Below are 12,896 nucleotides of genomic sequence, written 5' to 3'. Positions count from 1 at the left end.
GCACACCCAGCACCTGCGCTGCCCTGGCGGGCCCGGCTTTTCCCCTGGGAGCGGCCGGAGAGCCGGCACTCCGGGCGTGCTTAAGGCTCTTACCCTTAAAGAGCTTACGGAGCTGACCCAGAACTTAGAGTTCCTGCAGTACTTGGCGTCAAGCGTTTCGTTTTTAATTAAACCAGCACACGCACAGCCTCCGCCCGCCCGCAGCGCTGTCTGTGACAGGGATCGTCAAAATAAACTTGGGAGTGAAAAAGAAACCACCCTCCGAAACTTGCACAGCACTGTCCCAGCTGACCTCCCCTTCTCCATGGGGACAGCGGCACCGCCAGGATTCACCATCCCCGCGGTGACAGGGACAGTGCTCGGACCTGCGGTGCCCACTCAATGACGGGACAGCGGCACTGCTGGGATTCACCATCCCCGCGGTGACAGGGACAGCGCTGGGAGCTGTGGTGCCAACCCGGGGACGGGACAGCAGCACCGCCGGGATTCACCATCCCCACGGTGACAGGGGCAGTGCTGGGACCTGTGGTGCCCACCCAAGGACGGGACAGCGGCACCGCCGCCACCCGCGGTCCCTCACGGGCCGCCCGTCCCGCCCAGCGCCGGTGACAGCGCGGGGTCCCGGTGCGGGCTGATGTCACCGCCGTAGGTGCCCGCCGCGCTGCCGGGCCGGGAGCACCGCCCGCCTGTTCCCGGGCGCAGGCCAGGATCGGAGCAGCCCCCGGGCCGGGGTGCGGTGTCAGGGCACGGGCAGCGCGGTGCTGGGCGGGCGCGGGCCGGGGTCTGAGGGCGGCCCGCGGGCAGCGCGGCGGGAGCGCGGCGGGGCCTGGCGGGAGCGCGGCGCAGGCGCAGCGCGGGCCCGGGCCGCCATGCCGACCGTCAGCGTGAAGCGGGAGCTGCTGTTCCGGGCGCTGGGCAGGAGCTACAGTGAGTGCTCGCCATCCCCGCCGTGCTGCGGGACGCGCCCGCCCGGCACCGCGGCCCCCGGGCTGCGATCGCCACGGCGCCCCCGCCGCTGCCGGCCCCGGCCAGGACGCGCTCGGTGCCGGCGGCCGCGCCCTCCGCGCCCTGCGTGTCCCGGGGCCGCGCTGGGGCTCTCGGGGAAGCTCAGAACTCGGAGCGCCGCTGGCTCTCCTGCCGCCTGCTCCTCGCCAGCCCTCGGCACGCCAGGCACGGCCGTGTGTTATCCTGCCCCCTCTGCCCATTGCCCCGACACGCGCTGCTTTGAGCCCGCATCTCGGGAAACCGCGACCACGCGTGTCCACATGGCGGCTTCTGGCCGCAGTTTCACTGTCTGCTCTGGGATCTGGTTAAACGAAGGAGAGATAAGAGGGGGAGCAGGCAAAGCGAGCAGTGAATAGCGTGGCTCAGGAAGCAGATTTAAGATGCTCGGCTGAGGAGCATTCGGGACATCGGTGGTTTAGAGCAGACGGGAGCTGTGGCTCGGCAGACAGCCCGGTGCGGATCTGCACGGTCAGCTCCGGGGTGTTACTCACTTGTACAGCGCACTTGATGCAACCTCTGTAGAACACCCGGACTGATCACAGTAGGAGCACTCGGCAGAAGCTGCCCAGTTATTCCCTTCTCCTTTCATTATCTATCTGTTCAGGCCAGAGTTGCTCTGACAGACTTGGCTGAGGAGCTGAGCTCCAAAGATCAGAAGCCCTCCCTTGTGACTCTCCAAATACCATGTCAATAAATCGAATATGTGCTAAAGAAGCTGCTACTCAGATGCAAATATAAGGAAAATTCCTTCAATTACTTTTATTTTTTTTAATAGCATTTGCTATCTTGTTTGAAAACATTCCAAACACACACAAAAATTAGGTCTGAGGTCTGCCTATTAACCAAAATTCACCATCTTCCTTCACAGCGGATGAAGAATTTGATGAGCTTTGCTTTGAGTTTGGTTTGGAGCTTGATGAAATTGTAAGTAATGTACTTATTTGTTGCTTTTTCAGTAGATGTAACATATTGACAGCACTGCTTTTTGGTAGAAGTTTGTATAGCATTTTTTTCAGTATATCCCCTGGTACAGGGTTGTAATGGATTGTATTAACAAAGATGTTTTGAATCTGGAAAAAAACCCTTAGACTTACAAAAGTTACTGCTTTGGAAGCAAGAGACTCCAAGATTTTGCAATACTTTCTGGAGCTCAGCACTCTGTGCTGCTTGATCTTGTCTCAGGCACTATTTTATTTAGTAGCATAAATATGGCCACAGGGCATGCATTGATCATATTTTACAAGATCTGTTTGGCTTTGTTTGATACACAGTCATCTGTGCAATATCCACAAAAAAATTATTTGTCCTGGACATTGTTACTTGAGTTGTAACTGATTTACATTTTAAATTTTGATAAAGGTTCTGTACTTGTGGAGATTCGCTAGTCCTGACAACTCGATCCATGCAAATCTTGTTCAAGTAGACCTGTTTTGGTTGTGCCATTTAATTTTAATTTATTGGCCTTTTAATGATGTTTATGAAAAGACATCTGAACATTGTATGTTATGCTTTATTTCAGAATAAATTTGATTATGACAAGTCATTTGCCAATCTATTGCCAGAAGTGAGGTCTCAGATCTCTACTGGGATCTGACAGCCTGAAAGTTCTTGCTTCTATAATCTTTTTCTTAAAATTTTAATCCTGGATTTTTCTTGTGGTACACTGCTCTACAGTTTTTGAATTTGAGGTTTTATGTAATTTCTTGTATTTGGTGTGCCCATTTGCCATATAAATGCAAATTAGAGTGTTAAACTTAATACAGTTTCTCCTCTCACTATCATTCTACCATCAATGTTAAGATGCAACGGGTTAAAACCGCATTTTTGCTTGGTTTCAGACGTCTGAGAAGGACATTATAAGTAAAGAAAAAGGCGAAGAAAAGGCAAAAGGGGCGTCTGATGTCGTTCTCTATAAAATTGATGTCCCTGCCAACCGCTATGATCTGCTGTGCCTGGAAGGCTTGGTCCGAGGACTGCAGGTCTTTAAGGAAAGGTAGGGCAGAGCTGTGAGATTTCTGTGCTGTTTGTTACTTGTTGAAATATGGGTCCATTTCTGGTCAGTAAACAGAACTTCCTGCTTGCTTGGATTTTGAGTATGGTTACACGTGTAGGTCAGATTCATCAGATGTTCCTCTGGAGGGGATCTATTGCATAACTTAAACAGACTAGACTAGAATGGTACTGTACTTTGTTCTACAAAGTTTTCAATTGCTGTTCCATTTGAGATTTATCCTCTGTAAAGAACTTCTGCAGAGAAACTTCTTTGTGATCCTTTGTAGTAAATACCAAAACAAATAATTTATTTCCCTTTTCTGCAAGAACTTTACCTGAGTTCATCCTTTCTAGTTCAGTAATCTGTTTACCATCCCATAAAAAACAAGTTTTGCTCAGTTAGCTAATTACTTGCCAAGAAATGTTATCAAGAAAGTTTTCTACAATATAATTGCTGCTACATTTCTAGTTTGCTGCATTTCAGCTACAGACTTACTTCTGTTTTTGTTTTAGGATAAATCTCCCTAGGTTCGAAAAGATAATACCAGCTGAGGGTGAAGGTCAGAGGCTGATTGTCACTGAACAGGTAAAAAGGTTTACTGCACCTTTGTAAATGCATTGAGAGTTGCTGAAGCAGCAAGATCCGTATCAGTATGATTTTGTAAGAGCAGTGAGACTGGAAATCTTATTTGCAGAACAGGAGCTGAAGAAATATAAATGTCTCTACTCGGTGTTGTCTAGTCTTAGGAATGAGGAGGGGGAGGAAAAACAGACAAATTGTTTTGGGTGAACCTAGTAGCAGATCAAATCAAAGTTTCAGATGGAGCTCATATCAAAGTTTCAGAGCTCTCTTGAAGTCTGCATGCTGCTGTTGTGAATTGCAGACTGCCCAGATCCGGCCTCACGCTGTAGCCGCCGTCCTCCGAAATATAACTTTTACCAAGGACCGCTACGACAGCTTCATCGACCTCCAAGAGAAACTACACCAAAATATTTGCAGGTTAGTGCTTAGATTTAAAGTAGTGTATAGTGTCTGTGTGCATGATTTTATCCCTATTGCATAGAGGTGTTATGGTTATGCCAAGGAAAATCTTCTATAGGAGTTCTCTTGATCCTTTGCATTTCCTTACCTGTTCTTGTCTGCTGCCAGTATTGTTCAACATAAATAGCTGTTCATTTCATTCATGAGTTGAGACAGAAGTGTGTAGCAACATTCCCTCTGAAGTTGCCTTGACAGTTGTGTTGTTATTCATAATAATATTTATTAAAATGTTATTAATCAAGTAATTTCTGGGCTTCTCAAAATTATCCTTCGGCTTTCTCAGTAAGCTCTGTGAACAGCAGAGCATCATACTCTAAAAAGCTCCCAAGTATTACTAGTAAAAATATTATTTTGCCTTCTTTATTTCTAGGAAAAGAGCATTAGTAGCAATAGGTACCCATGACTTGGACACCATCACTGGTCCATTTACTTTTACAGCCAAAGCACCTTCTGAAATTAAATTTAAACCCTTGAATCAATCCAAGGAGTACACAGCCTCACAAATTATGGATCTGTATAGGGTAAGTGGAATTTTTCAGACTTGTTGCTCTAAATGAGGAAGATAAATTTCCAAGGCTAAATATCTCTCATATCCTTGTTATTCAAAGTTATAAGTAAAACACAGTTATCTTCTGTAGCTTAACAGCCAGTGAACATTCTGTATTTTGCTTGTCATGAGCAATGCATGATAATATTTTATCGTCTCTGAAAGATATGTTGTATTTTGGGACTAAGAGCAACTCTTAGAATGGGTTTGGTAGAAAACTTTGGGTTTATCCACATGAAGATTTGTTTTCATGATGGTCTTAATAATACTGTAAAAGCTTGTTTATTTATCTACATATAAATATTTGGTGTACAAGTGTAGGAAAAGTTTTGGGTAGTTATTACAAGATTTTTTAAAGTTACCTTAATTTGTCCTTCATTTCAGTTTACTTGTGGAATATGTTAGATTATTTACCCAACTGCATATTAGGGAAGCATATCTGTGTAAAAGGCTCAAGTTAAGTCTGACACTGCTCTTGCCTCAGCATCCTGATGAAACCAGGCAAATGCTAGGAAAGTTCCTATTAAGTCTGATTTTACAATGTTTATGTGGGCCAGTTCTAATGTCAGCATTTGAAAATTATACTATTTATCACTGTCATTGCAGTGTACACTCTGCTGGAACACATACTGGCCACAGAGACAAATCCTCAAGTATCTGTGACTAAGGAGTAAGAGAGCTCAGAAACAAGAGAGACTAAAAGGAAATTGGGTTGTGGCACAGCCCATACTTATGTCATTAGAACAAATGTAAATTTTGATTCAAATTTAGATATAAATGTGTCGGTATCCAACAATTTATAACCAAAAGTATTGCAGTACTAATTTTTATCACTTTTAAGAAGAGTTCCTGTAGACTAAGGATATTTGGCAGTGGTTGCTGTGGTGAACAAGGGTAGCATGGCCTACACGTGTTTGAGAGAATCTTTAAATAATCTTCAGCACTTCTGAAGAAAACCAAAGATCCAGTTCTGTCATTTCAAACTTTTCCTGCTGCTGGGAGAAAACATCCTTTGCTAGTAAAGTACTTTACTCTAACCCAATCCTTCCCACCTTCAAAATTCCCCTTAATCACTCACCAAAGCATTGTGGCTCTGTGGAAGTTCACCTGTGAGCTGAAGTGCAATTCAGGCTGTGCTTTGTTTCTCCAGACTGACAGCCACCTTCGGCACTATCTGCACCTGATTGAAAACAAGCCACGTTATCCTGTCATTTATGACAGCAATGGGGTTGTTCTGTCCATGCCACCAATCATCAACGGTAAGATTAATTTGTGACTGCTTTATACTGCTGTTTTGTCTGTGAATTAGTGTCTGACAGAAGCACTGATGTGTTGTAGGGATTATTATGTTTTCTTAAAATTGTTTCACTTACAATTTCATAAAATCTTTTTTTCTTCTTTCAGTTTAAAGGTAGTAAAATTTTTTGCTCCCTCCCTAGGCTGCTAGTGTTCCTTTTTCTCATCTTCATCAGAAGGGTGTAAAAGTCCTACTACAAACCTCTGCACTGAGCTTCTCATACTCTTCCCCAACTCAATAAAGCTCCTTGTGGCCGGAACTTTCCTTAGGAAAGCATTTGTTCAGCTAAAAGAAGCCGGCAAGAAATTATTTTTTAAACTGGTAACTGTAACTGGTAACTGCAACTTAGTACTCCATTTTATGAGGTCACAGCAGGGAGCCTACCAGCTATGGAAACTAGTTTTTATGGATCCAAGTGCTGTCCCACTGAGTGATTTCAGGAGACTTTAATTGCTTAAAGAGAATGAATTAGTTTAGACTTTTGGCATTGTTTCTAGACATTGGTTTCCTGTGAATGCAGAAAAACCATGGGTGATTTTTGAGAACAAGGTTTGCTGAAGCCATTTAATGGTATGACAAGAATTACTCCTTAAAGAAAGATAATTCAGTATACCTACACACTGAAATATAGGTCAGGAATCAGTAAATTTGCCTACACTGACCAATACATCTGCAGTGATAACCTCTTTGGATATGTGCTTCCTAATAGACCTTATCCAGCTAACCCAAATCTTCTTAAAAGGCGGCTCAAACTCTCTGGCAGGGACTGGTAACAGTAACTATTCTGAAGATTCTGTGCCTTGTCCTTCTTTGTTAGGCTCATTCAGCTTGGGGGTGTTCCATTTATAAGCACTTCATATTGTTTATCTTTCATCAATTAAAAACGTTGAACTAAATTTAACACCTGCCACTGCTTTAGGGAACAGTATCTGAGAGAGACTTCCAGGTCAGAGGTGCTTTTTAAACAGATAATGCAGTGTAAACATCTGTATTGGTTGTTTGGATTATCTACAAGCACTGATGTGAAGGTTTGTATTTGCTTTGAAGTGAGTCCAGAGATGCTGAAAACATTCCACCTGCAAAGAGATACAGCACAGATGTAAGGGAGTACAAGATCCCTCAGTCCTAAGATCTCTGGTGCACCTAACTTCCAGTCTGGCTGGGACCTTATTTCTCAGATAGGAAACTAAAACAGAGAAGCTAAGTCAGAATCAAACAAAGGAAGCAGGAATTCTCATGTACATCCGAAGGCTTTCTTTGGCTGTGGTGGAGTGCATCTGCATCAATGAATGGTGCAAGGAATGGCAAGAAGGACAAAGAGGCTGGATTTGGCATGATCCCACACGGTTCTAGGACTGTGTGTGCACATTCCTGCATGGTTCCCAGCCATGGAATTCACTCCAGGTGTGCACTGCCCATCTGTACCTAACAGGCAGAATGAGATCTCTGTACAGCTGCTCCAGATTGCTTGTGGCTTACTAACAGACCCCACTTTTGCAGGGAACCAGCTACTGGGGGCCTTTACAGCCAGTTTGCAAAAAGAGACACTTCAGGTACTTCTTCCAGACAAGAAAATTTTTGAGTGTGACAGGAATATACTTAGGTGCACACATCATAACTCCCAGTATAGGCAAAGCAAATTCATGCTTAGAAGGGACCCATGCTAGACCTAAGTCACTACTGTAGAGCAGCTTATAAGGTATCAACAGTGTCAGGAGACCAAAGAATGGCTATTGATAATCATTAGTCTGCATCACTTTTTGAAGACCATTTCAGTTGTTCCTGTCCAAGGAAATGACATAGATCACAAATGTGATTCAATGTGAGACTAAACCCAGGGAAGATGGGATGCCGTGGCAGTGCAGAGCCCTTTGCTAACAGCAGATGGCCACTGTTCTGTTAGCTGCCTTTTCCAGCTGAGTGCCAGGATACCTGTAGATCATCCCTGTGTCTTGAGTGTAAAGCATAACCCACTCAGTGTGTCTGATCTGCCTTTTTCCTTTTATTTGATTCATAAATTCAAAAATAAAAACAGCTGCTATTCTGCCAACAGCTGTGAATGTTGGTGCAGTAGAGAATAGCTTTTTTAAGCTGTGGAAAATGACAATGATCTTTCTGACACAAAATGAATCAGTACCAGTGCTATTGCAATAAAACTAATATTTCTTAACATGTTCTTGTTTTCACATGTTTTAGGTGATCATACAAAAATAAGCCTAAAAACCAGAAATGTGTTTATTGAATGTACAGGCACAGATATTACAAAGGTAAATTAATCTTTCCTGCTTTTGATATGCTTTAATATAATTGTTTTCCCTTTGGATAATAGAGCTCCAATATAAAGACCCACTACAACAACAAGGCATTTACTGTATGGAGCCAACATTCCAATACAAAAGACTGTAGAATTCCCTGGAAACAGATAGCATTGTGTTTTCACTGAATTTTGATTTTACTGTATCTTTATGTTGACACTAAGTGTTCAGCTTGTATGAGAAAATAATTCAAGTAAATTAGAGACTGTTTGTTCTTTTTGAGCACTTTTTCTAAATCTGAAAGGCTTGGAAAAGAATAAAATTTACTAAGACTTCCTGTTTTGGCAGAATACTCTTTGTAAAGATTCATTTTGTCTCCTACTGAAAATTTGGGCTGAGGGAAGAAAGACAAGGATTTTTCTCCTTAGTTATCTTTATCAAGCAGGGATGCCATGCAAATAATTGTTAAATTCAAGTGTTTCCATATGCAAATTCTGTAACTCAAAGCTGAAGCATGAAAGCCAAAGAGTTATAATTGCCTTGTATAATTGTTCTTGAATATAGGCTGTGCATTCATTGATAGTTTCCCTGAAGTGTGTAACTTCATGCTTAAGAGTAAAACTGCTTTTAACTTACCCTACTACAAAATAGTATGTTAACAACACAAATAAATTTGCATGTTGAGGAGTGGCTTTTAAGCAGACTAATAAATAACTGTTTCTTGCTACTGCTTGTCTTGATAGTAAAAATAGATATGTTGTTCTGTTTAAGCAAAGAAAATTACACTGTCAGGCATCAAAAACACCCCTTTGTGGATTGAGAAGTTCATCTGAATCTCATTATAACGTTCCGTTATACTAATCTCTTGAAATATTAATTGTAAAACAAACAAAAAATTGCAGATGAGATTATTCAATAATGTATTGCTAAACAATGCAGTCCTTCAGCCTCTCCATTCTCACTTGAACTTCAGTGAAATGACTAATTAGACAGAAGGTTAGGAAGACCCAGCTCCAAATGGTAATAAAAAACCCTGAGTTTCTAAATAACAGAGTTTAGAAAAGATACACAAAGGCTCCAGAACCTTGAAAACCAAAGATTTGCAAGCTTTTGCACGAATGTCTGCAGCAGAAGGAAAATATTTTTTACAATTCAGTCTAGTATTCTAGGCTGCTAGGAAATTATAATAGAATAAAGAGGGTGTAAGACGAGATATTTTCTCTGTTTTTTGTTAAAATATTTTGTCTACATCAACAGAAGTAGCTAACAGATTTCAATGTGATTATTATGTTTGTTTTGTAGGCAAAAATTGTTCTTGATATTATGGTCACGATGTTCAGTGAATATTGTGAGAAGCCATTCACGTGAGTATAAATCTGCAAGGAGAGAGACATGACATTTGGGCCATGTGTTAAAAACAGTTGTTACTCATATTTTTCTGTCTCTCTCAGTGTTGAAGCAGTAGAAGTGGTTCATCCCAATGGGAAGACCCACATCTATCCGGTAAGCACAGCACTAGGAGATCTCTGTGTCCTTAGGGAGAGGGCTTCATTGACACAAACTCTGCTAAGAGTGACATTGCTTGTTTTTCCTACAGTGGCAGCATGTGCTGGTTCTGAGGTGTGGTGTAAAATCCCAGCTTGGCACTTTCTCTGTATTAGTGAGTTAGAACCTCCTCTAACCCCATGAAAAATAACTCCTGCTTCTTGTCTAGGAAAGTCATTCTGAAGCTCCATTGAATTATGATGAGGTTAAAAATACACTGTTATGGTTTAGAGTACCTGTGATAGGAACTTTTTCAGAACAAATCAAAGGTCATCATCTGTATCTAAAGCTTTTAAAACCTACATGTTCCAAATCAGGAAAATGAATGCAGGAAGAGGTCCTTCAGCCTATGGACAACTGAAACCAGCCTCAGCATAATGTACTTATCAGATCTGGAAGCTTTAATGCCCTTCAGTTAAAATAAGCTTGTAACACAGCATTTTTCAGTCTTTCACTTTACAGACACCAAGTATGTAAAGGTCTAAAAGGCAGAATGTTGACTTCAAGTTCAGTTCAGAGCCCCAGACAGACCTCTTCACATTAATGGAGTCTTACGTTTTTATTCTCTTAATAGGTATAAAGAAAGCAATTCCTCCTGTTTCCTGAAAGTAACTGAAGACAGATCTGGTTGAGTTCATAAAATCAGATATACCGAGGGAGTACAAACTGTTTAGAGGGAAAGAAACTTAGTTTTGCTGAGAGGTTTTCTAGTGTCATTTTAGCTTTTTCTTTTCACAATGTCAGTTTTAATCACCAAAGGAAAGATGTAGAATTGTGAAAAGATACCAAACAAGACAGAAATCTCTGCAGAAACCAAAGCAGCTTTGCTGGATAAAACAGAGAAAAAAATCCCCAAGTTTCAGATGCTATGGTTTTTAAGGATTTATGTATAAAGTTTAGAAACACATGAAATATATAAATACATACAAAATAACTTTCTTAACTATGTTGCACATTTGCTAAGTAAAATACTAGTAGGTATTTGCTGCCAATAAAGAAATAGAAAGTTTTCCTTCCTTTTCCTCCTAGAAGTCATTTGATCTGTACAAGACCATGAGATCTCATGCATGACCATTCTGTGCTTTAGGGCTTTGACTTAGGATGAACTGCTCACCAGAAACTTTCAGTGACTCTGTTACTTGCTTATATCAGAAATTATCAGAAGTTTCAATAACAGAGATTTCATGCTGTATTCACCCTTCCAGCTTAACCAAGAACAGCTTTTGCATCACCAGAGTATATTTTCAACAATCCTGTTAACTTCAGAATGCTAAATGTAGACTAATATTCCATATTTGTCTTCTATGGGTGTCATTTTAGTATGGCAATTAGAAGCTAGATTAATGAGATAGAATGCTCTTAGGTAGAAATGGCAGGCCCTGTGTGTGCTTAAAATCTTTGTCTTTCTTTTTAGGAGCTGGCTTATCGAACAGAGAAGGTGAAACCTGAATACATTAACAAGAAAGTAGGAATCAGGTGTGTTACTGCAAATGAAAACACAGCTTTTATTAACCATGACAGAGGTACTAGAAGACATTGATTATTGCATTGCTTTAAAAATGTTTAGACTATGTGATTTTTTTTTTTAATTTATCAGAAATGTTATCTTGGGTAATTAGACTGACTCTGTAACAGAGTCCCCTGCTTTCAGAGAAAGTGAATAATTCTTTATGGCTTCACACAACTGTTATGAAGTTAAGGAAAATGACCATCTCATGAGTGAGATTCTGAGCTGGTTTTCTTTGAATGCTAAGTCTTTGTACAGTCCATAAAGCACTTGCAGATTCTTCAGGATATGAGGCAATGCAGAAAAAACACTGATTACTTTACAAAACCGGTCAATATTGTGCAAAATCCATAAATTACCACTCTCTTGTTTTGTTTCAGTGAAACTCCATCAAGCCTGGCAAAGCTGCTGACTAGGATGTGTTTGAAGTCACACGTCACAGGGAATGGGAACCATCTAGAGATTGAAATCCCTCCTACCAGAGCAGACATTATCCATGCCTGTGATATCGTAGAAGATGCAGCAATAGCTTATGGTTATAACAACATTCAGATGGTGATTCCGAAAACGTACACCATAGCTAATCAAGTAAGATTGCCCCTTCAAATGAATGCTCTGTTGTCAGTAAATGACTGCTGCATGCCAGAAGGGCTTTGGGGAAAACAGAACCTAGGAATTAAATATTTTGACATGCTTTGCCTTGAGAAGTATTTACCATGGATGGGATACAAAACAGATGCCCCACTGATTTGAATAAGTCTAAGACCAGTGGTTGCTGGTACTTGAAAAAAGACAGGGTTTAAGTAGGGAGCCCGTATTAAATCTCTAATTGGGAGATTCATTTCCTCAGGCAAGCCTAAAGGCAGCTGGCTAATGCTTTCAAAAATTTTAAGCACACAAGCATAGTCCGTCCCTAGTGAATTCACCATCATGTAACAGGCAGAATCACCTCGGGAAAGAATAGCAAAATGCTTTTAGATGGAAGCTGAAAACTGTTCTGTTTCATTTTAGCTCCCCCTCAATAAGCTCACAGAACTTCTGAGACTGGACTTGGCAGCTGCTGGATTCACTGAAGCACTCACTTTTGCCCTGGTATATTACATTGATTTCATATTTTTCTGAATCGCATGTTTGAACAGTGATGCAATCAAAACTGCAGAGGGTGGTCTGAGGATATGTTGTTGTATAAATGTACCAGTATTATCCAGTACTGTTTTGGCAGCTGATTGTTTACAAGGGCTTTGGAATCACAGTATAATTTTTGATGAGTTTGTAGGTCAGAGAAATTAAATGAGTCACTGTTAATGTGGTATGTAGTTCTAAGTATAGAGAGGGAAACAGCTGCTGAAGGACTGGTTTTAGTTTAACTTGATAGGATGAAATTGTAAGACAGCAAATCTCTCTAAAGATTTTGATGACCAGATTTAAATTCATCATAATTCAATAATCTGGAAAAACAACATGAAAATTTAGTACTTTCTGGTCAATGTTCCTACAGTGTATTGAGATTTTCCTGTTTCTATATGCTTCTTTAGTATTGTCACTTGCCTATGATTCCTTGCATTAGATAATTCAGTCTGCAAAGAGCTTATTTTAAGAATATCCATTAAAAAGTTACAATACATGGACACTAAGGGGACATCCTTTGTGAGTTTCACCACAGGTAGGGTTTTGAATATAGATAACAAATAGGTATATGGTATATA

At 41.2% G+C, this 12,896-nt stretch overlaps 1 protein-coding gene across 1 annotated transcript in view; it reads left to right on the top strand.

The window, feature by feature from the left end:
- Positions 1 to 844: 844 nt before the first annotated feature.
- LOC117000994 (phenylalanine--tRNA ligase beta subunit-like) overlaps positions 845 to 12,896 on the top strand; it is a 36,678-nt gene continuing 24,626 nt past the window's right edge. Inside the window, exons 1-13 of the mRNA XM_033069125.1 lie at positions 845 to 927; positions 1,874 to 1,929; positions 2,844 to 2,998; positions 3,511 to 3,583; positions 3,882 to 3,997; positions 4,410 to 4,560; positions 5,737 to 5,845; positions 8,080 to 8,150; positions 9,441 to 9,502; positions 9,590 to 9,641; positions 11,098 to 11,159; positions 11,571 to 11,778; positions 12,202 to 12,282. Coding sequence (XP_032925016.1) covers positions 870 to 927; positions 1,874 to 1,929; positions 2,844 to 2,998; positions 3,511 to 3,583; positions 3,882 to 3,997; positions 4,410 to 4,560; positions 5,737 to 5,845; positions 8,080 to 8,150; positions 9,441 to 9,502; positions 9,590 to 9,641; positions 11,098 to 11,159; positions 11,571 to 11,778; positions 12,202 to 12,282 — 1,254 coding nt within the window. The 5' untranslated portion in view covers positions 845 to 869. The remainder of the gene's footprint in view (positions 928 to 1,873; positions 1,930 to 2,843; positions 2,999 to 3,510; positions 3,584 to 3,881; positions 3,998 to 4,409; positions 4,561 to 5,736; positions 5,846 to 8,079; positions 8,151 to 9,440; positions 9,503 to 9,589; positions 9,642 to 11,097; positions 11,160 to 11,570; positions 11,779 to 12,201; positions 12,283 to 12,896) is intronic.

This window comes from Catharus ustulatus, chromosome 10 (genome assembly GCF_009819885.2).
Source record: "Catharus ustulatus isolate bCatUst1 chromosome 10, bCatUst1.pri.v2, whole genome shotgun sequence".
NCBI classification, from domain to species: Eukaryota; Metazoa; Chordata; class Aves; order Passeriformes; family Turdidae; genus Catharus; species Catharus ustulatus.
Note: the sequence above shows the minus strand (reverse complement) of the source record. Positions and strands in the feature narration are given on the sequence as shown.